Source organism: Orcinus orca, chromosome 17, assembly GCF_937001465.1.
Source record: "Orcinus orca chromosome 17, mOrcOrc1.1, whole genome shotgun sequence".
NCBI lineage: Eukaryota > Metazoa > Chordata > Mammalia > Artiodactyla > Delphinidae > Orcinus > Orcinus orca.
In genome coordinates this window covers 42,875,398-42,903,148 of record NC_064575.1, presented here as the reverse complement: position 1 = coordinate 42,903,148, position 27,751 = coordinate 42,875,398, and the positions used below count along the sequence as shown (strand labels likewise).

General features: G+C 36.2%; 1 protein-coding gene and 1 pseudogene across 1 annotated transcript in view; both read right to left on the bottom strand.

Moving 5' to 3' along the window:
• SLC26A7 (solute carrier family 26 member 7) overlaps positions 1–27,751 on the bottom strand; it is a 183,671-nt gene that overhangs the window by 35,680 nt on the left and 120,240 nt on the right. Inside the window, exons 9-14 of the mRNA XM_004283220.3 lie at positions 21,847–21,924; positions 20,567–20,662; positions 12,675–12,781; positions 11,625–11,691; positions 6,095–6,232; positions 832–880 (exon numbers count right to left, since the gene is read on the bottom strand). Of these exons, the coding sequence (XP_004283268.1) occupies positions 832–880; positions 6,095–6,232; positions 11,625–11,691; positions 12,675–12,781; positions 20,567–20,662; positions 21,847–21,924 (535 nt within the window). The remainder of the gene's footprint in view (positions 1–831; positions 881–6,094; positions 6,233–11,624; positions 11,692–12,674; positions 12,782–20,566; positions 20,663–21,846; positions 21,925–27,751) is intronic.
• On the bottom strand, positions 7,354–11,459 carry LOC105748715 (serine/threonine-protein phosphatase PP1-gamma catalytic subunit B-like; annotated as a pseudogene).

The following is a 27,751-nucleotide window of genomic DNA, read 5'->3' as shown; positions in this document are numbered from 1 at the left end:
TAACAAGACTGTCTTTTACTCACTGCTTTTGTCACAAATGCCACATTTGTCACAAATAAAACACCAATATATGTGAGATTTTTTCCTTACTTCTGTGCTCTCTACTCTGTCCTATTGATCTGTTCACTTATCTTTGAACCAGTACCACACTCCACTGATTATTAGGGCTTTATAATACATCTATACATACATAAGAAAACATGTTCTCCCACTTGTTCATATATTTCAACAGTTGTGCCTATTCTTAGCCATTTGTTTTTGTACAAAATTGAGAATGAGCTTGTCAATTGCCATTAAAATGTCCTATTGGAATTTTAATTGTGATTCAATTTATATCTATAAATAAATTCGAGAACATCTTTTCAATATTGTACATTCTGATCAGTGGACATTGTATTTTCTTCCATTTTTACAAAAAAAGTACCATTAATTTGTGTTTCAGGTATTCTTAACGCCTCATAATAAAGTTTTACACCTTCATCCTTTGTAGGTTTATACATCTTAAATTCACTTCTAAAAGATTAGGAGGATGAGAGGGAAGAAGAAGAAAAGAAGGAGGAAGGGGGAGGACAGAATAGGAGAGAGATAAGAGAAAGAAGGAGGAAGAGAGAAAAAAGAGAGGAGGATGGAGTAGGCAAAGAGGAGGGAGATGGAGGAGGAGAGAATAGGAGGAGGGAGGAAGAGAAGGTGGAGAGAGGACGGAGGATGTAGACCAGGAGGAGAGAGGGAAGAAAGAAGTAGGAGGCAGAGAGGGAGAAGAAGGGGAAGAAGATTTCATTCTCTGGTCTATATTCAAGTCAGAACACTTAGTTGTTTTTTAAGCTAACTCACCATTGCAAATGCCATTGGATAGAGAATTGAGCAATGTGTTTTGTTCACACTGAAATGAAAACAAATATAAAGAAGAATAACATTATAAAAATTCATTTCTGTCCCTGAAAAAGAACATCATTCTTTTCTCCATAAATAACAAAGGAAACTAGTATCCAATAATTATTTTTCCTAGCTTTTTTCAGAATGATAAATACAACAAACTAAAATAATAAAATAATTAGTTCTAAGCTTATGTTAGCTCAGTAGATAATTTAAACTATCAAGTCAAACCATCTTCTTTAGAACGTTTTCTGCAAGATTAAGTTTGTTTTAATATTTGATCAGGAATTGAACATTTGTACGTGTTTTTCATTGTAGCGTATCCAGTCAGAAATTAACTTCATTAACACAGCACTCTCAAAGAGAGACCGCCAACCATATATTTCATATTATACAAAAGTTAGCTGTTCGCTTAATATGATAAACTCTAGGTCCATCCATGTTGCTGCAAATGGCATTATTTTATTCTTTTTTATGGCTGAGTAATGTGAAGTAAGCCAGACAGAGATAAATATCATATGATATCGCGTATATGTGGAATCTAAAAAATAATGATACAAATGAACTTATTTACAAAACAAAAACAGACTCATAGACATAGAAAACAAGGGTATGGTTACCAATGGGGAAAGTGTGGGGGAAGGATAAATTAGGATTTGGGGATTAACATATACACACTACTATATATGATGTATATAACCAACAAGGACCTACTGTGTAGCACAGGGAACTGTACTCAATATTTTGTAATAACCTGTAAGTGAAAAGAATCTGAAAAAAAAAGATACATATGTTTGTATAACTGAATCATTTTGTTGTAACCTGAAACTAACACAATATTGTAAATCAACCATATTCCAATAAAAATAAATATTTTTAAAGTTAGCTGTTCATCTGAAGCTCCATGAAAATGTCCAAGAAAAAACATTCCTGATTTATGGAAATGCTGGAGAATGAAAACGACTCTATATCCTACAATTAAACTTCTTTGAAATTAAAAATAATTGATTCCTCTAAAATTATAACATGCCCGGTACTTCTCAAAAATGTGTTATTGTTAGTACTGTTAATGATGATAACAATTGTTATTTCTTGAGTACTTATTATATACCAAGAACTTGACATTAATCATTTAATCCTCAGAATAATCCTATGAATTTACTACTGATCTCATTTTTCATCCGAAAGTTGGAAAATTTCTGAATTTGGAAGACTTCTAAAGATTGAAATGGTTAAATAATCTGACCAAAGTCACAAAGCTAGTAAGAACTGAGTTAGAACCTGAGCTCATGTCTTTCCACTCTGCACCTCATGCTTCAAACTTCTACATTATATTGCTTTTCTCATGAAATCAGATTTCATCTTAGAGGGTGACCACAAAACATCTATTTTCCCTTCTTAATCCCAGTGGTTCAGCTTATATGTTTTAAGTCTGATTCTGACAGTTATCAAATAATTTTCACCAGGTTATTTTACATTTCTAAGTCTCAACCTTCCTTTTTTGTAACATTCAGGTAAAGTCAGTTACATCATGGGGCTGATAACAATTAAGTTAGATAGCCCACTTAAAGGGACTTGCCCTTGAGAGACAGTCAACAAATGTGATTCCTTTCCCTCCTCTTAAAATACCTTGTCTGAAATCTCTCCTGCAGAAGAAGTTTAAATCAGATACTCCACCCTCGAGAAGGTGGAGAATGACTCCACACTCCTTAAGTACAGGCTGCACAGAGTGACTTGCTTTCAAGGACTACAGCATGGAAAGGGGAAAAAAGAGTAACTTTACAGTGAAGAAACCTGACAAATACTATCTCATCCAAGTGATCAAGGTCAACATCAACAGTGATAAATCACGTTTATATTTGTACCCTTGAAACAATGTGATGAAAATGGCACTTCACCTCTATAGTTTTCCTCCTGAAAACCCATATATCCAGTCCTACCATGAGAAAAATAAGAGATAATTCCACCAGAGGGGCATTCTACAAAATACCTGACCAGTACTACTCAAAACTGTCAAGGCCATCAAAAAAGGGAAAGTCTAAGAAACTATCACAGCCAAGAGAATCTAAGGAGACAGGACAACTAACTGTAATGTAATATCCTGGCTGGAATTCTGGAGCAGTAAAAGGACATTAGGTAAAACTAAGTAAATCTGAATAAAGCATGGACTATAATTAATGATAATGTACCCATATTGGTTGATCGATTATAATAAATATGTCACACTAATACAAGAAGTTAATAATAGAGGAAACTGTGTGGTGTGGGGTATATAGGAACTCTCTATACTAACTTCTCAATTTTTCTCTGTAAATCTAAAACTGTTCCAAAAACTAAAATCTACTTTAAAAAAAAAAACCTTGTCTGAGCAAAAGAAAATTTTAGGTAAACAGCAGATTGAAACTTCTCTTGCAAAGTGAGACCACAAAATGGTGATAATATTATAGTGAATATCTGTAGCCTATATAATAATGAGCATGAATCCATCAAACACTAGCAGTCTGAGATCCTTCTAAGCTTCTGCATTCAGGGAGATATTTAATAGTGATATACAGGAAGTAGAGCAGTATAATGATATAGAAGTATATTGTTACATAACCTAACAGGGGATCCTTTTTCAGTTTATGTTTTGAATAGGATGTAAATCTTCCTGCTCTGGAATGTTTAAAATGCCCTTCCATCACTACTATCTGTTGAAAATTCATCTGTCAGAGAAGAGAAGATCAAGTCCCTGGCAGAGCACTCCAGTTCAAGGAACAACTATAGACTGCTATGTTCAGCCTGATACAGGGAGGCAAAGCTGCAGCAGAGATTAATTGATGCAGACTTGTTACTCCAAAACTGAACTTACAATAAGTGCATAGTCCTTAAAATAAGTAGATATCCTAGGCAGACAGTGTGTGACAAGGACAATATGAGTTGCCCAAAAGATCATCCATGCTCAAGACTATCCTTTTAAGCATTCTGAATAAAGGTTTACCCCAGGTTCCTCTGAGAGGAGGAATTCCAGAGTGCCATCTGAGTCCTTGTTGTGTCCTTTAAAATTCATAACATACAAATATACATACAATATTTGCTTTATTATCATTAGAGTAGAGCTCAGTTTCAACAAATTCTTTCTCACCATCATAAAGTTCTGAGTTAAAGAATCCTTTTGGGTGCCATTACGTACCAAAAACCTAGATTCAATAAACTCTATTTGATTTTTAGACTCAATTTTCTGAAGTCCCAAGTAGGTAAAAATCATATATGTAGAACCTTCTCACAGAAGACTGTGTTAATGAGATTTGTTTCTAAGGTACACTACAAGGTAAACACACACCAATTTGCAATTTCTGAAAACAAGTTGGAGCAACCTTAATCTTGCAGGAAAATATTCTAAGGAAAACACTATCGACTATCGGTAAATAATTTGTTATAAGAATCCTCATGTCAGGTACTCTACTAGAAATGATAAAGCCCACAATCTAGTATATTATTTCAATAAGTAAATTTAGATTTTGGTAAAATAAGACCACAACTTCTTGTGGGTTAATTAGGTTATTTGACACTCTAGACAGATTTTCCCACAATATTGTTATGCATGGTGTTATGAGCTTAACGTCAGCCGCAAGAGCCTACCTCTCTCATAATACAGTTTAACACTCTGTAAGGTATAGAATGGCTTTGTGATTAAAAATAGGCCTAATATACAACTTGAACAATTAGGAATATATCTCCCCCTTTGGCATAAGAGCAAGTTCTTCTCACCCCAAAATCAAAGGTGCTGGTTCCTAATATTCCAATGAAAGTGACATCCTAAAGATCACAGTGAGGGGTAAAGAAGGTCTGGAGATATATAGACAGGGCCAGCTTCATGGGCTTGAGCCCTGTGCAGTCACACAGGACCCCATGCTTAGAAGGGTCTCTCATTTGGCTTAATGCTCTGTTGTCACCATTTTGAAATTCATAACAACTGTTGAAAAAGGAACTTCACATTTTCATTTTGAACTGTGCCCAGCAAATTTCATATTTGATCTTGTATTTAGGACCTCTGTTATGTGGATCACTATGAGGCCCAGAGGCAGAAGCATGAAGCTGCAGAGACAGGAGTGTGGAATTAGCTCCTGAGATACCAGAAGTGGAAGGGCCAAGGTCTCCTATGTATCTGACTGACTGGGAGGTAGTATATGCTCAAGGATACAAGAGAAAAAAGAGATCTTTGTTATCTAAAAGTCAAGAAATGCTTCATTGAGAGGGCATTATTTGCACTGAATCAAACTAATAATTCTAGCTAAGATTTTTTTTTTTTTTTTTTTTTTGCGGTACGCGGGCCTCTCGCTGTTGTGGCCTCTCCTGTTGCGGAGCACAGGCTCCGGACGCGCAGGCTCAGTGGCCATGGCTCATGGGCCTAGCCGCTCCACGGCATGTGGGATCTTCCCGGACCTGGGCACGAACCCGTGTCCCCTGCATCGACAGGCGGACTCTCAACCACTGCGCCACCAGGGAAGCCCTCTAGCTAAGACTTTATAGTATTGAGTAGGCCAGACACTATTCTAATTTCTTTGTGTATATTAGCTCATTTAATCATCTCTAGTACTGATTAGGAAACTGCAACAGAAAAGATTAAATATCTTGGTTAGGATCCCACCATTCCTAAGTGGCTCACCCAGGCAGCTTAGCTCCAAAGTCCCTGCTCTTAACATTGCAGAGAGCTTAAGGATTCAAATGATTACAGATAGCTCATTCACATGAACTCATCCTGATGCACATTTGATTTACTATCTGTGTTAATTGAGATAATTTATGGAGATAAAGAATGATGGCATTTTAAAATAACGTTATAATGATGGCAACAGTTTATCCTTCTCTGAGTTATTTACTATATTCTCTTTTAGAGGTAGATCTAACTCTTCTTTCTCTTGGTAAAAAGATCATTTGATTTAAGTGATTTGTCTTATTTATTCTCCTCAGGGTTATAGCACTTAGTACACATGTCCATTAGATATATGCTGAATTAATGAGTAAGTGAACAACTGAACAAATGAATGAACAAAAGCGATTACCTAAAAGCTAACTACAAGAGCCAAATAAAAAGTATAATACAATATAAGGTTTTGTTCAGGAAGAGATCTCTGAACACTTTTATAACATATTATATTTACATGATAACGTTTTTGGGGTATCATGATATAAGGTTATCTGTAGCATGATATTGTAATCATGAAAGAGTTGACCCTACCTTGCTGATTTCATCAAGTGGCTGGTTGTTGGCATTTTCTTTTTGGATTATGTTCATTAGATCAGTATGAAACTTCTTTACATTCAGAAAAACAAGTGGGTTGTTTATTGAGATAATTTTCACCTGCTGCAGCGTTTCCTTTTACAAGGAAAAAAAAAGGAATAGATTCAGAGTTCTGAAAGAAATAAATCCTACAATGAATCAAAATCCTACAAGTCCAAATGCCACTCAGTTATGGAAGCAATCTCCTGGCTGATGTTTTCATTAAAATTTCTTTGGAGAATTTAGTATACTATCATACTTCTCAGGGAAAATATGTACTTCCTCTTTATTAAGAAACATTAGTAACCATGAGATAAGTCTGCAGCTTTTCCGAAAAATGGTCCTTATTCCTACTAATTGGGTTTTGGGGAGGCAACAGCCTAGACTATCCAAAGAGTATCATGAAGACTTATCCTCCTAAAAGTACCTCTTCCACTCAGTCTAGAAATTTAAAATTCCTTTACCTAGCCATCAGTATTTTTAAAAATGAAAATATGTCCTAAAGGGTCATTGTCAAGTCATTTACCTCATAATGACATAGTCTTCCTTAGGCAGGAATATAACCTTACAAGTGACTGATAGTTCTGATTGAGAGAAAGAAACCAAGAGGTATTATCAGGAAGGTAATTTCACTTTGGGCAGGCCTAGATTACATTGGATTTAGGATGTAGGCAAGACATGAGGAAATGAGGAAGGAAAAATTTCAATACAAAAGGTGTCTGCTTTGGCCATTTGCCCAGGTCTTCCTGGCAATACCATCTTCTCCATGACCTTTGGGGCAGGGGTCTGTCTTAGAAACTGAGAGGATGGTAAGTTCTATGAAATGATAACTCCTTACCAACTAAATAAAGCAATATCCCTTCAGACTTTAGTACTCACATTGAGGAGGAGACACAGACAGGCAGAGATAGAAAGATAAAAGAAAATATCAGATATATGAATTTGGACAATTAGTTTAACCTCTCTTAGATTCCTTGCTTTTTAAAGTAGGTAATTTTTTTTTAAACAATTCCATCATTTAATAAGTCTGAATTCATTTTTACCACATGGTCAGCTGTTGAAACAGATTTCTTTTAAACAGATCTTAGTTTTAAAACAGTCATAGATACTGTGAGTTCTGTATAAACTGGTGGATAGTAAGTTAGTTCCTTTGTTTTGACTTATAAGCCTCAATTTCACCACAGAATAAAGAATGTAGGGAAAGAAAGCATAATTGGTCACTCATATAGAACAGTATTATTTCTATAATTTGAAGCTTTCTGAATGGACGGGTTCAAGCCTGATATAACTGTAAAAGGATTACTTAGTGAAAAGACTATATGGAAATCATACAAAATGTTATTAACTTTAATCAATAGCTTAAACAGCACTATGTTACTAATTGGTATTCAAACTCAAAAACCTGTTTTTGAATCCCCATGAAGGCAGCAGGGGTACACAACCATGCCACCTTGTACTTAGGGGAGTGTCAATACATATTTCAACAGAAACTTTGGCTTTAGGAAAGAGTCATAATGGCTTTATAATGTCAAATAATGGCTTTAATTGTCATTTTAAGTATACCACAGGGGAAAGTGTGATTTAATTAAATATATATACCAGTGATGCTGGTAAGGTTGAAAGTTACTCCTAATTTTGATAGCTATAAAAACTAGTTTGTGGGCTTTCCTGGTGGCGCAGTGGTTGAGAGTCCGCCTGCCGATGCAGAGGACACGGGTTCGTGCCCCGATCCGGGAAGATCCCACATGCTGTGGAGCGGCTGGGCCCGTGAGCCATGGCCATTGAGCCTGCGCGTCCGGAGCCTGTGCTCCGCAACGGGAGAGGCCACAACACAACAGTGAGAGGCCCATGTACCGCAAAAAAAAAAAAAAAAAAAAAACTAGTTTGTACATGACAAGACAATGAGAGAAAAACAAGCAATTCCTTTGAAACAAACAAACAAACAAAAAAGTTCACAGTGTTTTGTATCCAACAGTATGCATTTTATGACAATAATGTACAGATTGAGCATACTAGGTCTCTATATCCTAAAGAAAATGAGCATTTACATTATTCATGGGCTGTACTGAATTTTTAAAAAAAGATCAACTATACACTCACCCCTTACACAGGATAAACTGTCCTGGGCTGTATAGCTTTAGCACCATCACTAAAGTTGTTTGTAAAAGCTGACCAATATACATTTCAGTTTTAAAAATGAAGGATATAGAGTATATGTTACAAGTCTCAAGTAGGCAGTGTCAAAATGACATCTATTTCTTTGCCTGCTTTGTGATCATACCCCTTGGAGGTGTTATGGGTCTCATGGTATTTGGTTTCTTTTTCTCTGCAGGATTTAAAATCTGAAAAGAACACATTAGTGTTTCATCCACACTCATCATGGCACCTGCATTGTCAAACCCTCCACAACAACTGCGTGCAGGAAACAGAGTGACCAATTGTCTCTTTGCAAAAAATTTATATCCGTCTTCAACCACCTGATAGGCTCTACATATAAGATCCAAATCATACTTATGGAGAAATTTTGCAACCACTTCTGCACCAAATGTGAAGGACACGCCTCTGTCATTTTCAACCCAGCCTAAGACATCTTTATCAGGGTCAGACCACAAAAGAAGACCTTGATCTGGTACATCAATTGGTTGAATAATTCACTGAATCTGCTCCATAGACTGAAGATCCTGGTGATAAACCTCCATGACAGCAGAATATTTTCTCATCCATGATGGCTGCTATCGGTAAACAGTTAAAGCAGTCTGTGAAAGTTTTCCATAGTTTAATGTTGTATCTTCTTTTACATTCATCATAAAATCCATAGATTCTATTGATGCTGGCATATTCGTGATTTCCTCTGAGAAGAAAAAAATTCTCGGGATATTTGGTTTTGTAAGGCAATAAGAGGCAGATAGTCTCCAATGACTGCTATCCCCTGTCCACATAGTCCCCAAAAAACAGGTAATTGTTTTCTGGCGGGAAAACACCATACTCAAAAAGTCAAAGCAAATAATACTACTGCCCATGGATATCACCACATATTTTGAGTGGTGCTTCAAGTTCCAGTAGGATAGGCTGACTTTGGAAGATCTCTCCGAACTTTAAGCAAAGTCCTCTGATTTCGTTCTCCTGTAGCTGGACATTCTTACCAGGCTTGGACACTCTCACTTCCAGCAGCCATTGGATGATGCTGTCGATGTTTAGTTTATATCTTCCATTACGTTCCCACCGCCGACCCTCCCGCAGCGGCAACAACTACGGTAGCACCTTGGGATTCACGCCTCTTTTCCCACACCACCAGCACAGACATGGTGGTGGCAGCGGTGGCAGGGGCTCCCTGTTTCCTCCTTCTCTCCCCACTGGAACCACGAGTGCTAACATAGGTAAATTTTTAAGCTAGATAATGTCAAAAAGTTTCTATAGCTACACAACTGTTTAAACTCTAGAAAGTTAGAAGATTTGCTGAAAATAAACAATTCAAGAAAACAAAAACGCTTAAGTTACCAAATTAATTTTTTTTTTTTTGCTGTACACGGGCCTCTCACTGTTGTGGCCTCTTCCGTTGCGGAGCACAGGCTGCGGACGCGCAGGCTCAGCGGCCATGGTTCATGGGCCTAGCCACTCAGCGGCATGTGGGATTTTCCCGGACCGGGGCACGAACCCGTGTCCCCAGCATAGGCAGGCGGACTCTCAACCACTGCGCCACCAGGGAAGCCCTACCAAATTAACTTTTAATCAAGAGGAAATCTCTTATAAGCCAAAAATAAAACAATTATTTGGCCTGTCAGGTTTAGTTATGACAAAGACCCACATCTTAAATGGACTCACTAATCACACCACATGTTTGTGCCAATATGCTTTAAGATAATATACTTTTTAAAGCTAGGTATTTATTAAGGAACAGAGACTCAAATGGGGCAAGAAAAGAAATTCTCAATAGAGTTGAATTCACTGAGTGGGGAGGGGTCTTCCAAATTGAGAGTGAGTGTTTCATGTGAAGAAGGGGTGGGAGCGTGCATAAACAGAAGGGAGGAGTGACAGATCACCACTACTCTTGAAGTTAGCTAAAAGTTCCACCTAAGAGTTCATATTCAAATCTTTCTCTATCTTACTGTTTTCCCTCTTAGTTTTGGTACAAAACATTAAATAACTAGTGAGGTGTAATATTCTAATAAAATTAAGATTTCCATGTGACACAGTTATTATTCAGGTAGGTGGCTAGACTAGAACAAATCAAGTTTTAAAGACATGGAGAAATTTCAGCACTTTCATCTTCCTGCAAATCCCCTCATTCACTTCCTCACATATTTAGCTTGAGAAGAAGGTATGAATTAGGTAGAATTTATTAACCAGTGATCTTTAAACTGAGAATTCTGTTTCAAAGCTAAGAATGTCAAGGCTACGGTATATGGCTGTACGTGTGGGGTGGATACACTGAGGACTTTAGAGGCCTGAGTCAGTCTGGGACTTTGCATAAGCATTAAATTCCCATGGAAAATTTAAAGGAAGAAAAGAAAGGGATAGGAAAGGAAGGCAGCATTGGTGGAAAATTTGAGCCTGGGACACCTTCAAAGTCTTTGAACTCCAATAGCTTTCTATGAAGCAAATCTTTCCATACTTGTTAAAAAACACAAGCCATTTCCCTAGGTGTCACAGAAGGACTCCTGCTGCTACTTTCTACTTCCAGTCTACTCAGAAATACCCTGACACTGATCCTTCTGATAGGAGGCTAGTTCTCTCTGTTCTGAGGGCAATCATGGGGTACTAAAACAAGTAAAAATGAAAAATAAAGAAAAAAAAAAAGGTTAGTGAAACATTACAAAGCAGGTTCAAAGTAAGGCCAATTTTTTTAATTGACAAAAATTCAAGTTGACATTTTCTTTCTTCACTTTAAACTTGTTTGGGTCATCCTTCAGAACAAGAAGCTAGAACTCAAACATAATTGGCCTGCCTAAACATGGATTGAATGAGACAATTTATATGTTGTTTCCTTAAAAAGGTGTCCACTGTGCAAGAAACAAATCCTGGTGGCATCAATTACCCTCTGCTAATAAAACAGAGGGTCACTGATTGTGTTAACAAATACCATGACCCCACTTTGCTTTATTCCCTTCCCTATTCCCTATCTTCCTCCATCATTTTATTTGGAATAGACTATTAGTTTAGTTTGACTGTTTTATGTCAACTTAATAATGGAAAAGAGGTTTCCAAATAACTGAACTAGTCTGGGCCATGATTATTCTGTGAACTTTACATCTATGAACCATGCTATCCTCTTATCTGTATGCTGATACAAGCTTTCTGTTGTTGTTCTATTGATTTGTTGCATGTTGATTGCTATATATATGGTGGTTACACATGCCACTGAAAGTTCAAACTAATCAACAATAGAATTATCATTTTTAAAGTAGTAATTTATCTGCTTATGATACCTTGAAACTATCTGGCCTACAAAAATTATTAATTGCACGAAGGAAAAGGAAACTAAACTTACATCATCCATTTCTGTCTTCACTTTAAATTCCATTTCTTTCATATTTTTTATACTCAGAGTCTTTGCTCTAGAATTAAGGTAGATATAAAATACAATGTCATTTCCAAATTACTACATCAACCATGAAGAAATAAAAAGGATAAGCCATTTTATTTTAACAATTAGAACATATTTAGAATGGTTTAGATGCTATATCCCATTTGTTCATAAGACACTGGTAAATGTGTGTCTCTCTGGGATCCTCAGAAACAGAGACATCTAAATAGAGATTTTAGAATGTAATTTATCTCACCTGGGCTCCCAGCTACCATATCTTCAAGCTAAAGAGGTGGATTGATAAAGAAGAGCAATAAGGGAGAAGGCTAGAAAGTATACGGTATTTAAGAAAATCTTGTTTTAGGGTAAAGGAAGTAAAGAGGGAATCAATGGCAAGATTGGACCACATAACAATGAATCTATATATAGAAACTTCATAAAGATAGAATCTATAGAGGTAAAACTTAAATTTTTAAGAATATATTATTTCACAAAGAATTTCAAGGGAAGGATGAGAAGTGAGTAGAAGCATTATCGGATGATGAACATTGGGAAACAGAAAAAGAATTGATCAAAATATGGAATGGTTTACAGATGTGCCGTAAAAAACAAAAAGAATGTGTTCATTAATAAATTATCTAGAAAAAAGTAGCTAGATTAATAAAGCTTCTGAAAAATTAAATTTTTTGAGGTTATTTAACTTTTCAAATGATTACATTGTTATATGGTTTGTGTCTCATTAAATACTATATCCATTCACTTAAAAAAATAGCTCTGTGATGCACTGTATAGCTGTGGGTTTAATTTGTTTACTTTAATAGATTTTATATATTCTATTTTATAGTTCTGACTGGTCCTCATTAAGACCAGTGCTGTTATATATCACATGTAGATAAAAACTTCTATATAAATAAAACATGAGAGTAATACTATCTATTCCACAGAAATAAAAGTAACTGGCAACAGTATATTTGCTGCTGTGTCAGAATAAACAGCATTTAAATAAGATCTTACCTTGGGAAACGACCAATCACAATAGCTATGGTACACACAACACCAAACAGCAGCCCCACATTGGCAGCAAAGCATATTGTAAATATATATGTACTGACCCATATGCCCTGAAAAACAAACAGGAAACAAGCTATGGGTCCTTTGTATTCTCATCTTTCTCGTTATTGCTAAATTCCTCACAATCTTGTTCTCTACCATTCCTGTGATGAAATCTCTCAGCAAGAATATATTACTCAAGGAGTGGTAAACAGAAGCCCAGGAACACAGAAACAAACCCAGGCCCCAGCGGACTCCCAGTGACAGAGGTTAAGGCAAAGGCAAAGGGAAAAGGCACATTCTTTTTACATAGATGCTGCCAACCCTTATTTCAATCCCCAAAAAACTTTCTATTTAAGATCTGTAAATAGTAGGCTGATGTGCTTGCTTCAAAAGCATTCCATAATTACCTACTGTTTTCTCATTTGATGTAATAATATTACAAACAAGTGTTTGTAGATTTTTGGTCATTCTCAGTAATATTCTGTTTTCTGGGATTGCTATAAAGAGAACTAAGATAGCTTATTACTATTGATACGTAGGACTCTCAAAGCCTATTGTTAAAATGATTGACTCTAACAGCACAACCAAAACCACTTTTAGACCAACCACTATAAAAATAGTTATACTTTTATTTGCAAGGGGTCACTTCTTGTGAAATTGTGAAAGCTAAAAACTCAAGGCCAACTTAGTTCTTGGGAATATTTCAAAAGATTGCAAGAAAATTCTATTTCTCCTTCAATTGGGATTCCAACAATATTGCAGTTTTGTCTACCACCTGAAATTACAATTTGCAACAGGATACTGTATTATATTGGCAATTCGAAGTTTATTTCTGACAAAAATAGCTTTAAAAGGAAAATAATTTGTGAAATCCAGAAAGTTATATTTTCTAAACACAAAATTCTGCATTTGGCAAATAGTAGACCAACAAAATTTTCAAACTCTCTCTTTTCTCCCAAATTACCTTCATTACTTTATGCAAGTAATTCTAAGTTGATTTCTTTCTGTCCCAATAGCTGTATTACCATTTTAAACAACATAATTCAATTCCATATGCTAATGAAAGATAATTTTCTCTATAATCTGAAAACAGCACAGATTCTTGGAGGGGTATAGGTTTCTTTTTTCCAGACAAGTTTGAAACAAATGTTTCTAAAAGGTATTTTTTAACTTGAAATTTTTTACTTCTCCTTTATCTGTATTATTTATCTACACTGAGCTTGAGTGGTTCTTAATGTTGAGCTATTTTCAAAAGCTAAGCTCTTGGAAGCAAATGGACAGATTTTTATCTGTAAAATTCCTTTTTGATATAGAAGAAACAAACATTTGGGAATAAACGAGAAACTATATTTTAAGTGTTCTCATGTTAAGATCCATCACCTACAAACGTAATGCTGTTAGCACTTATTATTACACCATCCTGTCATCTAATAGGTTAGACACTGAGATATTTTTCCTCTATTCAGGTGAATGGAGAGTCATTTGAATCTTCTATTTGTACACAGTGTGTCTTTTCCTTCCCAACTTATTGCACCAAACTTGATTGTGTACAAAATAAGGCTGCAAATTTTTGATCATTACTTCAACTTGCCATGATTGCTCTGTTTCTCACTCATCCCCTAATGCTTACTGAACCTGCCTGGGTGTGGCAGAATAAGACCTCACCCAAAGCTTTATAAGTCCTGTTCCTCCTGGCCAACCTCCATGATTCAATATAGCATGGGGAACTGAGGATCCTGGTCCCTGCCGTTTAAAAAAACACAGAGCCTGGATGCTATGATTCATCAGAGCGACCAAAAATGTTGGTACCATCTGGTTCTATTTTTAAAGTGAATTTACTCTCCCACAATATCACCTATTGTAAGCTGGGCTTATAATGCTTAGTTATTTTCCAGGGCTACATTTATAACTTTGAAAAAAATATCAAATAGAAATTAGTAACATAGACAAGTAAATAGTTCCACTGGTTAGAATAAGTCCCAACACTATTCTGTAACAATTCCTATTAAAATCCAAATCCTAGATGTCATAACTATAAGGAATTGGGTTCTTGAAACCCTTTTTTTTTTTTTGAAACCCTATTTTTTTGCATTATGCATTCTTACTTGATCTCCTCCCTATTTGGCACTCACAGCCCCTAAATATAAGATAACCCCAAAGTTGGCCTCAAGTAGGGAACACATAAACTCTTCCTTTTATAGAAAATGTATCGGTGTAAAACACAGTTCAGCAGATACTCAATCACTTCACTTCTCTGCTCCATCTGTTATGCTGTTTTGGTGATTGATCCATATTATTAAATTTCTGTAGGTCTTAATTCTATCTCTACTGTTCAGTTACTCAAACTCAGTTCTAAGTCCATCAGTAAGGCTTCCATTTTGGATCCCTATTTCCTCATTATCTCAAAGAGGGTTTTGATCTACAACTCAAAGTAGAATTATTATTAAACTGTAAAAAGTTTAAAGAAATAAAAATTTCTAATTTTTCTTTTATTTTAGCATCTTTATTGGAGTATAATTGCTTTACAATGTTGTGTTAGTTTCTGCTTTATAACAAAGTGAATCAGCTATACATATACATATATCCCCATATCTCCTCCCTCTTGCCTCTCCCTCCCACCCTCCCTATCCCACCCCTCTAGGTGGTCACAAAGCACCAAGCTGATCTCCCTGTGCTATGCGGCTGCTTCCCATTAGCTACCTATTCTACATTTGGTAGTGTATATATGTCCATGGCATTCTCTCACTTCGTCCCAGCTTACCCTTCCCCCCACCCTGTGTCCTAAAGCCCATTCTCTACATCTGCGTCTTTATTCCTATCATGCTCCTGGTTCTTCAGAACCTTTTTTTTTTCTTTGATTCCATATATATGCATTAGCATGCGGTATTTGTTTTTCTCTTTCTGACTTACTTCATTCTGTATGACAAACTCTAGGTCCACCCACCTCATTATAAAAAACTCAATTTCATTTCTTTTTATGGCTGAGTAATAGTCCATTGTATATATGTGCCACATTTTCTTTCTCCATTCATCTGTGATGACTACTTACATGTTTTCTTAAACTTTCAACCTTCAAATTGCTTTACACATACATACATTTTTGGTAACTTTGCTTCATATTTAGGTATATTCTAACTATTGAGTTATCTGGACATATTCTGTCTACTGGGTGATCTAGCATATATCCACAAAAGTCTGTGCAATATTATCACTACAAATGCTTTGCCCAGATCATATTCCAATAACCCATGGCCTCTCACTGTTGAATTCCTTAACAACTAGAGATACCTGTCCACTTCAACCACAGGAGGCCATTGTCAAGCTAAACCCAACATCGCATTTAATTATCATGTACCTGCTATATCCGTGTCACCTTTCTCAACATTATTTTCTTCCCAAACCATACTCCCTACTTACTCCAGGTTTTCATCTATTACCTCTATGTAGGAGATTACAAATTATGAGCCATTAAAGCAGTTTCAAACAGTCTACCAAATACCTTCAAGCTCAGTGTGTCCAAATGCAAACTCATTAACTTCATCCCCCAAGCCTTCTTCTACTGTCCTCTTTCAGTTATAACACTAATATTCTTCAAGACACTACAATCAGAAACCTTGGAATAATATTTTACTATTTCTCCTTTTTCATCTACTTGTCCAATCATTTCCAAGTCCTATCAATTATTAATAAAAAATATCTCAAATTATACCCTCTTCTCAATTCACTGATAATGTTCTAGTTCATACTTTGCTATTGTTCCCTTAAACTGTTCTAACAACCTCCGACTTAACTATCTGCTTTTGTTATCAGCATTGTAATCCATTTGCCATACTGCTGCCAGAATAACCTTTCTAAGTATAGATTTGGACATCAGATTTAGATAGTGTATTAAAATCATTTTTACTTTACTCCCCTCTATTAAACTCCACCCAAAGCAATATAAAAATGAATATATATGGAGGAAAATCCAGCTTTGATGAAACAAGAACATAGTCACAACTCCTAACTATAAAATACAATGTAGAGTTGCAAAATTTATAAGATATCAAGGACATTGGAAGCCAACAAATTTATCCTCAAAGTTTAATCAATTATAGATTTCTCCATGAATGTCACAATTTTAAAAATTCTATACAATAATCTTCTGATAAGAGCTTTAAGTTCTAGGGGCAATAGTGGACCACCAGAGAAGAAGGAAAGGTACCCGTATGGTATCTATTTGATACTATATAAAGAAGAGCAGTAAGATAAAATGCCATTTGTATCACTTACAACCTAGCTTCCTAACCAAAGGAGACTGACAGAGATGAAACAAGGTGAAGAAGGTAGAGGAGACAGCTAGTAAAAGATCATCAGAGAGCCTGTGATTTGTGAGGCTTTATTTCAACTAGGGACAAATCTTCAGATGACATAGTTAAATCAGAGTCGTGAGATGCTCCACTTCACTTCCTACCTTCTGCCCTCCCCACATTATTTTTCAGCAAATAGCTATGTCCACTAAAGATGCATCATAATCATAAAGGAATAATCAAGGAAGCTATTTATAAAAATGGGAAAAAGAAATAAAGTAACAAAATAGAGACAGAGGATAAGTTTAGGCAATAAAATCTCAGGAAAACTCCCTCAAAAATAGATATGAAGAGTCAAAGAAGAAAAACTGGGAAAGAAATTGGATGGAAACAAAAATATTACAGAGATAAAAGCCATATTTAAAATTTACTAAATAGGATAATCACAATAAGAAATACATAATCAGAGATACAGTGAATAGTCCAGAGAAACCATATGCACACACACACACACACACACACACACACACACACACACACATGCACACCCCAAAATAACCACGGGAAAATGTACAGATTTTAAGAAACAAAGTAAATTAAAAATACATAACTCATTAAGAGAACAGGACATATATATTTGAAAAAATATTCAAAGACATATTAGAAGAAAAATTTTGTATGTAATTCTTGATTCCGAGATCACAAGGATATGTCACTCTCTTAGAAATTTGATACTAACTGTTCAACCACAAGAAATATTCTGACAATATTACCAAACTTTATGAGCAAGAAAGAAACTCACTGAGCATCCATTTAGAAACATAAGCTCACATTAAATAGTAAAATATTATGTTGACCTGTGATTTCTCTGCCTTATCCCTCAATGTCTGAAGATAATTCAAGCTTAAAAAGCCTGGGGGAAAGCATTTTAGACTCAGCCAAAAACTTCCTTCTAGTATAAAAAGAAAACATGGTTTCACCATGAAGTAGTTCTGGGAATATAAAACACATGAGCCCTTCTTGGAAAACTGCTTTGTGATAACATACAAAATACAACTAGAGGAACTGAAAGAAATAACTCAGGAATGTGAAACTGTATTTTTTTAAAGACTAAAGGTAACCACCAAATGCATTTAAATAAGCTTCCATGTTCTATAATTCAATGAATGACATCATTTTCCTCCAGTGATGTTCCTAACTGAAAACTTAGGAGCCACTCCAGACTGATGCACTTCATGTGATGAATTGGTGATGAGGGATAACTAATGAAACCGCTTTAGTATTTTTCAACTCTATTCCTTCCTCTTGAATCTCAAGTGTTAGTTGTGGTCCAGGTCTTCCTGATTTATTTGCCTGAATTATTAAAGAAGTGCTTCCAATTGTTGCATACTTCATCAGATCGATCCATCTTCCTCAAATTACTCATATGACCTTTCTAATACATAAATCTTATTCCTATTTCTCCTTTCAGTGATGCCGCACTGCCTTCATGATGAAGTCTAATCTTTGCAGGATGTAAGCAGCTCTCTCAGTCCAACCCTTTCTTAACTTTTCCAACCCCATCTGTTACTACTCTCACCTTCATGCTATATGTTCTATCCATCATTTCTTGGAAAAAGCCTTCCCTGACACCTCTCCCCTTCCATTATGGTAATGTGCTCCCCCTTACGTGATTAATGAGTTCCTTAGAAATATCTTTATCATGGGGTTTTCAGGAGCTTGTTAAATAAGTTTATATCTTCTCATTTTTCTGTTTCCATGTGCCACCTCACATATATCACCTTAAAAAAGTCATTATCCTCCAACAGCCTAGTTAATTTTGGTCTCTTGGACTGCCTACAAAATACTGTTCCTTCAAGTCTCAGTTCATATTTCAGCTCTGCTCTAAGTCTTCTGTATTAACCTAGTACAAATTAAATGTTCCAGACTCTATTTTTCTCCAGTACTAAGTTTTTTCTTTTGCTTCCAGGTCATATTGTATCTTGCGTCATATAATAGTTACTGTTTCTGTGCCTGCATCCTGCACAAATATTAGTGTCTAAAGAAGGTAAGTATTTCTTTATTCATCTCTGAATTCCACATGGCACCCACTATTGTACCTTGGTAGAAGCTCAGTAATATTGAGACTTAAGAGGAATATTATCTTTTTTTAACATCTTTATTGGAGTATAATTGCTTTACAATGTTGTGTTAGTTTCTGCTGTATAACAAAGTGAATCAGCTATATGTATACATATATCTCCCCATATCCCCTCCCTCTTGCGCCTCCCTCCCACCCTCCCTATCCCACCCCTCTAGGTGGTCACAAAGCACAGAGATGATCTCTCTGTGTTATGCAGCTGCTTCCCACTAACTATCTATTTTACATTTGGTAGTGTATATATGTCAATGTTACTCTCTCACTTCATTCCAGCTTATGTTTCCCCCTCCCCGTGTCCTCAAGTCCATTCTCTATGTCTGCATCTTTATTCCTGTCCTGTCCCTAGGTTCATCAAAACCTTTTCTTCTTTTTTTTTTTTTTTAGATTCCATATATATATGTTATCATACAGTATTTGTTTTTCTCTTTCCGACTTACTTCACTCTGTATGACAGACTCTAGGTCCATCCACCTCACTACAAATAACTCAATTTCATTTCTTTTTATGGATGAGTAATATTCCATTGTATATATGTGTCACATCTTCTTTATCCATTCATCTGTTAATGGACATTTAGGTTGCTTCCATGTCCTGGCTATTGTAAATAGTGCTGCAATGAACATTGTGGTACATGACTCTTTTTAAGAGGAGTATTATTAAAGTACTTGCCAGCATAAGTAATCCCCCAAAGTGTCTCAGATCAAAGGCCCTGAAGGAGGGAGAATACATAAATAATTGCATTTCAATATGGTGAAAGCCATAATAAACCTAAACAGAGGCTACTCATGAAATAATTCACCCATATAGGAGAGGGAGAGAATTTTGGATGTTCTTGCATAGATACATTTCTCTAGAACAAGTATATTAAACATTTATGTTAGTAAAATTCATATTTTATCATTGTTCAATATAATTTAATCTGTTCCTAGCAATATCCTATTAACATAATGCTCCTCTCAATGTAACACATTTAAAAAACAATTCATGAGACTCTTTGTATTTAGAATGAATATGGTCACTATTAATATGTTTACCCTATATTAATGCAGCATACATTTCTTAGCAATTAATGCTGGCTTTTCATGTATGTTATAAATAGTCATATTTCTACTAGCTATTCTTTGATGAACTTCACTTCCAGAATCAATTCATAATGGAAACTGGGAATCCCCAAACCACTCAAGTTAGCTAGCATTTCTTTAAAAGTTCTTAAACACATCAATCAAAATTTGACAGAATTCCATTTCTGTTTCTTATAAAGATATTTTACATTTTAATATTTTTATTGAGTTTGAAAAAAGATAGCTTGTAAAATGTAAGTCTCAAATGGCTAAAACTATTTTTTGCAAATGGAACTATTAAAGCTTATTTTGTAACATGTGTTTAAGCCAAAGATAGTAATTTTAGATCAAATTTCTACTTACCCAATCAATTTTATCCACATTCCAATATTTTTTTAAATCCCGAAACTGTATTAGCATTCCCTTCAGTCCCACGACAATAATACTTGCAAGAACACACTACAAATAAGAAATAAGTTGATGAAGATGCAAGATAAAGATTTTAATCTAAATTTAAAAGAATCATTGTATTTTTATGTCTTTGTCTTTGAAGTACTTACTAAAGGAAAGAAATAACCATTTAGAAGACTGAAGTAATATTCATTTTGTTTAGAACTAACCTATTATTGTACTTTAGGAATATAATAGCAATTCTAGAAAATCACAGGGTACATGTTATGGCATTCTAAAAAAAAGGAAGAAAGGAAAAGAAAAGTAGTGAATTATAAGGGTGAATGTTATAAGGCTGAATGTCCTCTTAACTTTATAATAATTATTCACTGCCATTTGTTTGAAATCTGTTTGTTGCAAAAATTAAATATTTATATAATGTATTTCTTTATAATTGTCTTGAGTATCAGTTTTCTGGTTTCACCTGAATATATTTATAACTCTCTTGAAAAGTGAACTTGGTTATTGGGAGATCCTCTCGTGAAAGTGATTTATTCTTATTACATGAAAGAAGAATTAGAACAAGAAAGGACTGACACCGTCTCTGGATCTCTGAAGACCAGGATCTTACTCACATCACTTTAGTGCCCCAGGCTTCTGAAAAGCAAGGTAAATACATGTACTAATACTCTGAGTCACTTTGTATAACCATGCATCAAGGGTGGCAAGATGCATTTTGTTGCCTACTCTCTTGCCCAGTATGTATTTTCTAAGAATACAAATTTTATAAAATTCTTCCAAAGTCTACTTCTTATAACAGACTTCCCTGGTGGTCCAGTGGTTAAGACTCTGTGCTTCCACTGCAGGGGGTGCAGGTTCAATCCCTGGTCAGTAAACTAAGGTCCAGCATGCCACATGGCACAGCCAAAAAAAAAAAGAATAAAAGAATGTCATGTACATCTTATAACAGAGATTGCCTAGTTCCACCTTCCCAATGAATACAGAATAAATCTAATTCCACGATGTCATTTTTATACAAAAGCCTAAGAATTAGAAAACAGCCATAAGTACCCTCCCATACCTTCCCCATCAAATGTGGACTCTTTCTACCTTTCCTCCATTCAGCCATTACTTATGTCACATAAGGTTTCAGATTTAGGATCATTGAGGTTGTTCTTCAAAGAAATTTTTAAAATACAATGATTCTCATTAAAAGTAAAGTTAAAAAGTAAATAATAAAAAGCACTACTTACCATGGGCAGCCAGTAAAGCAAGGGTCCTATTGCATAGATGACTATCAGGATGAAAATGCAAGATATTAGACAAGCCACCTGTAAAATACAAGACAGACAAAAAAGAAAGCTTGAACTTTCTTATTATTCCAAAGTTATAGAGGGAAAAAGATAATTCTTTGTTCTTCTTGATAAGAAGAAACAAAATATTGGCACATGATTGTTAAATTAAATAGACTGTCATCTATATTTTGTAGCTGAAGGAACCCAAATGTGACAGCTGACAAACTGGTACAATCAAATTAAGTCAGCAATGACAAAAAAAGCAATTCTAAACAAAGAAATAGGACACCATCAACTTTTATCACACATCACAGCATGGCTTTTTTGTTTGTTTGTCTGTTTAATAGTGAAAATGACATTTCAGCTAAAAGTCCTTTAGCCTATAGTTGTTCAGCCTGGCCCCCCTTCTCCTAGTTGTTTCCTAGTTGTTTGGGTAATAACTGAATATGCAGCTTAGGGTTTTTCTGTGCTGATGACAAATTTCCACAGAAGCCTTTACTCTCTTCGTTGGAGTACTTTGTTAATATGAAACAGTTATATGGGATTAAGGAAGCAGTCTCTGCAGTGAAACAGACTTAATTTTATTAATCCTGAAAAGTCATTAGTATTGTGTTCTAACCAACTCAACTTGCTGACAAAAGGTAATTCAAAACAGCTCACTCCTAGCTATGCTCCACTTAATGGAGAACAAATTTCACATAAGCAAATGCTCATGTCTTAATAGAAACATTTAGCCAAACTATCAGCCTAACAAGAGGAAAGAGGGCTTTCACAGGACCAAAACGATACCTAAAATATCTTTATGGAAAAATCAAAGGAAATAAAGCCTATTAGAGTGGCTAAAAATAAATATATAAACAAATAATCAATAGCAAGGGCTGGCAAGGACTCAGAGCAACTAGAGTTCTCAGACACTACTAGTGGTAATTCAATATGGTACAGCCACTTCAAAACCAGTTTGGCAGCTTCTTATGGAGTTATGTATGACCCAGAAATACCTAAGAGAAAGGAAAACATACACCTATGAAAATACTTACATGTAAATATTTATAGCAGTTTTATTCATAAATACCAAAAACTGTAAATAACTGAATTGTCCACCAATTGGTGAATAGATAAGTTTTGGGACATCCATACAATAGAATACTACTCAACAATAAAAAATAACAGACTATTGATACATGCAACAGCATGGATGAAACTCAAAACCATTAAACTAAATGAAAGAAGCTTGATACAAGCTCCTTCCATATTTAGTGGAGCTCATCTACATCACTCCCCAGCATATAAAGGGGGAAAAGTCCTTCTGTGGGAAATAAGTCATTAGAGAACTAAAGATTGTCCATAAAAGAAGTTATAGTACACAAAACTGTCACTAGACTGATTATTTAGGAGTAACTGGTGATTTTACATGATAATAATTTTTAAATAACAAAATATTATGCCTGTAACTCCACTAGACTGGAGAGAGCTAGTTGTCAGAAGGCAGATTAAAGGATTCATTCAGATACCCGTGTGACTCAGTATATCCATGTTTATGTGGAAAGAAAAAGACACCAACCGCTAAGGTGCACTTCATATCAAAAGACAATGGCATGAGGAGGACTTTCAAAGATGGTGGAGGATTAAGATGTGGAGATCACCTTCCTCCCCACAAATACATCAAAAATACATCTACATGTGGAACAACTCCTATAGAAAACCTACTGAACGCTGGCAGAAGTCCTCAAACTTCCAAAAAGGAGAGAATATCCTCACTTACCTGGGTATGGCAAAAGAAAAAAAAAAAATAGAGACAAAGGAACCAGGATGGGACCTGCACCTCTGGGAGGAAGCTGTGAAGCAGGAAAAGTTTCCACACACTAGGAAGCCCCTTCACTGGCAGGGAAGGGGGAGCTTCAGGGTGTCAGAGGAGAGCACAACAGGGTGTGGAGGGCAAAGTGGAGAGATTCCCACACAGAGGATCGATGCCAACCAGTGGGAGGGGGCTGGGGCTGAGGCTTGGGCTTTGCAGGCCAGACCCCAGGGAGAGGATTGGTGTTGGCTGCGTGAAGACAGCCTGAAAGGGGCTAGTACACCACAGCTAGCCAGGAGCGAGTCTGGGAAAAAGTCTGGACCTGCTGGAGAGGCAAGAGACCATTGTTTTGGGGTGCGCAAGGAGAGGGTCTTCCTGCTCTGTGTGCCCACAGACGTCAGAGCACCGCCTAAGTGAGCTCGAGAGATGGGCGCAAGCCGCGGCTATCATCTCAGACCCAAAGGCAGGCACGGACTGCTACTGTTGCCGCCGCTGCCACCAAGAGTCCTGTGTGCAAGTGCAGGTCACTACCCACACCTTCCTGGGAGCCTGTCAGCACACCACTGCCAGGGCACCATGATCCAGGGCCAACTTCCCTGGGAGAACACATAGCACACCTCAGGCTGTTGCTACTTTACACCGGCCTCTGCCACCGCAGGCATTCCCCACATCACAATTGTGACTAGCGTACCCCTCCCTCTCCTCGGCCTGAGTGAGCAAGAGAGCCCTAATCAGCCTCTGTTTTAACCTTGTCTTGTCTGGGTGGGGAAGAGACACCTGAGGGCAGCCTACATGCAGAGGCAGGGCCAAAACCAAAGCTGAACTGCAGGAGCTGCGCGACAAAAGAAGAGAAAGGGAAATCTCTCTGTGCAGCCTCAGGAGTAGCAGATTACATCCCCACAATTGGCTTGGTAAACCCTGCATCTGTGGCATTCCTGAATAGACAACAAGTGTTCCCAAAATTGAGACTGTGGACGTTGGGGACAACTGTGGACTTGGGGTTTAATTTCTGTGTTTGACTTATTTTTGGTTTTATGTTTATCTTAATTTAGTTTTTAGTGGTTTTTTTCATTTCTGAGTTTGTTTATTGGTTTGGTTGCTCTCTTCCTTTTTTGTTTTTTTCTCTTTTGTGAGTGTGTGTATGTTTCTTTGTGTGATTTGTCTGTTTAGTTTTGCTCTTTAAAAAAAAATTAAGCACTTATATAAATACTCAGGAATATAAAACTGGCCAGAAGGAATTTTGGGCTCATGTGATCTAGAAAATATTCAACATTAAACTGATATCTGGTATTGAAGGTGGCTTAAGCTTGTTGATCTAATTAATATAGACATGTCTTTAGAGTCATTAATATTAGGCATAATACTTTATTGTACCTAGGAATGAAATAAGACCTTATTACATCTGTTGCAAGGAAAATAACTTGATAGGATGAAACTTTAAATGTAAATGAGATAAGAGCTTTCAGGTAAATGCTATAGGAATAATTATGTTCTGAAAATTATCTAAAATAGTGTCTCCAGATTTTGGTAACTATTACTTGCCACTTGGTTTTCACTAAAAATTAAGGTTTTTAAGAGTTGGGGACTCTAATTTAAATATGTAATTAAAGCTACTAAAAATAAAATCTTTCACTATATAATAGGAAAGTGGGACATATGTTTTGAGTAAAAAGGAGTTTTATGCATGGTCAGACTGAGATTATATTAAACTTAATTGGGTAAATGGATTTTGTTATTAAAAGTAGACCGCTGCAGGACCAGACTTGGCTCCTCTCTGCTAAGAGAACAAGTTTACTTAGAATGCTGCTTTTGATAACATATTGTGCGAACTATCTTGCCCTTAATTGAGCTGTTTTTGTTCTTAAATATTCTATCTGACCAAATGCTTTTTAAGAAAAAACTTTTTGATATTTTGGATGAATTTCCTATCAAATTCTAATTAAAGTTCTTTTGACTTCAGCTAGCTTTGGGATGCTTCAGAGGGCCCCAGAGAGTCTTCCTTATTGCATAGGTTTCACCTGTGGTGGAGCGTTGATTGGGATTTTCCCTTTTGAACTAGCCTTGGTCATTCATTCAGCTTTATCTTCGATGGGGCATTGGTTGGGGGTTCTTCCCTTTCGGACTGATGGGGTATTGGTTCGGAATCTTCCTTTTTTGTGGCTGAGGAACAGTGACCCCGAGAGACTGATTTGATAACAGGACTTGTATGTGACAACACCAGGGTATACTTCCCTACTGCATTGGTTTTGCCTGCAGCAAAGCGTTCATTGGGATTTTCTTCCTTTTTGGGGGGCTAGGGAACTGTGACCCTAAGGCACCTCAGAGGAAAATAAATATTTTATATATATATATATATATATTTATATATATTAAACTGACTAGAATTGGTTGGTATGCTAAATTACATGGAAAGCATTGTCAAATGAGCAATAAGCCTCCTCAGATTATATGGTATGAATAAATGTTATTAAAATAGATTTTCTAAAATTTACACAAAGTTTCTGAAATTTGCATATGTTCTGGTATAATACTATACTTTTAGTTGTTATCTTAAAATGCTGTATGTCACAACAACTTGGATAAGCTTCTTTGCCAAGAAGAATTCTAATCACATCTTTATCCTTGCCATTTTAAGACTTTTGTCATTCATAGGCAGCTTAGGTGATGATTTGCAAAACTGCTACATCTTCAAGAAGGCTCATAAAAAGGAACTTTTTTTAACAAATATGTTTCTGATAGCCTTTAGATAATACCACTAGACTGAGTAACAAATGACAAATCTGGATGAACTGATTACTTCATCCAGATCAACAGGAATTAATTACATGGGACTGAATGAACTGATGAATATGATTTATAACTATATGACTTTGGGAAATATACTAGCCTTAACCTTTGTTTTCCAGAAAAACCTTTTCTCTTATGTTATGACCTACAACAAGTTGATGAAGTATACCCTTGTAAACAAAGATGAAACATTTATCTTTTTCTCTCTACCTGATCCTGCCTGAATTTGGCTTCTCCAGCTGGCTCTCCTGTGGACTTGATGGTTTATTGTAACTGGATTACAACCAGTTATATTAAGCATTGCTTTTGCTTATTCTTTGTTTCCAAATTGTTTATGCTTTGTGTCTTCCTGCTGCACTATGACTTTGTCAATGTTACTACCTGCATTACTTATATCCTGTCTATTTTATAAGATTGCTGTCTCTTACAGTGTGTAATCAAGCCTCCAACAAAATTGATGATGGCTAAACATCCTGAGGAAATAGATCACATTTATGACTCTTATATAATAATTGTAATAGTATGATTCTAAGTATGGGAAGAAGCAATAAGGGAAAACATTTCTTGGATCACAATAGACTAGAAAGACAGAGGATTCAGAGAATCTTTAATTATCAACAGGGCCTAATCCAGAAATTAGCACCTGGAGTGGCATATCAACAAGAATTTTTGCCTGATCTGAGATGAGCCTCCCAGTGCTGTGGGACAAAATTTGGTCATGAAATGTCTCCCAAATACTGGTCAAATTCCAGACCAAGAGGAAGATCTGAGAAATTGAATATTTCCATTAGTCTGCCATCTTCTCAGACGCCAATCTTTCTGAATAAAGTTGCTATTCCTTGCCTCAACACCTCGTCTCCCAATTTATTGGCCTGTCGTGCGGTGAGCAGAGCAAGCTTGGACTTGGTAAAAGTATCAGCAAAATTGACTAGTTTTATAATTATCAGATACTTTCATTTTTCATTAATTCTTTTTTTTTTTTTTTTTTGTGCGGTACGCGGGCCTCTCACTGCTGTGGCCTCTCCCGTTGTGGAACATAGGCTCCGGACGCGCAGGCTCAGCGGCCATGGCTCACGGGCCCAGCCGCTCCGTGGCATGTGGGATCTTCCCAGACCGGGTCACGAACCCGTGTCCCCTGCATCGGCAGGTGGACTCTCAACCACTGTGCCACCAGGGAAGCCACCCTTGCACTTTTATGTTATGGAGATGGCCTCTTTCCTTAAACTACGTGAACCAACTTCTGCTAGCTTCAAAAGCACTCAGTTTTGGTAACATAAAGGT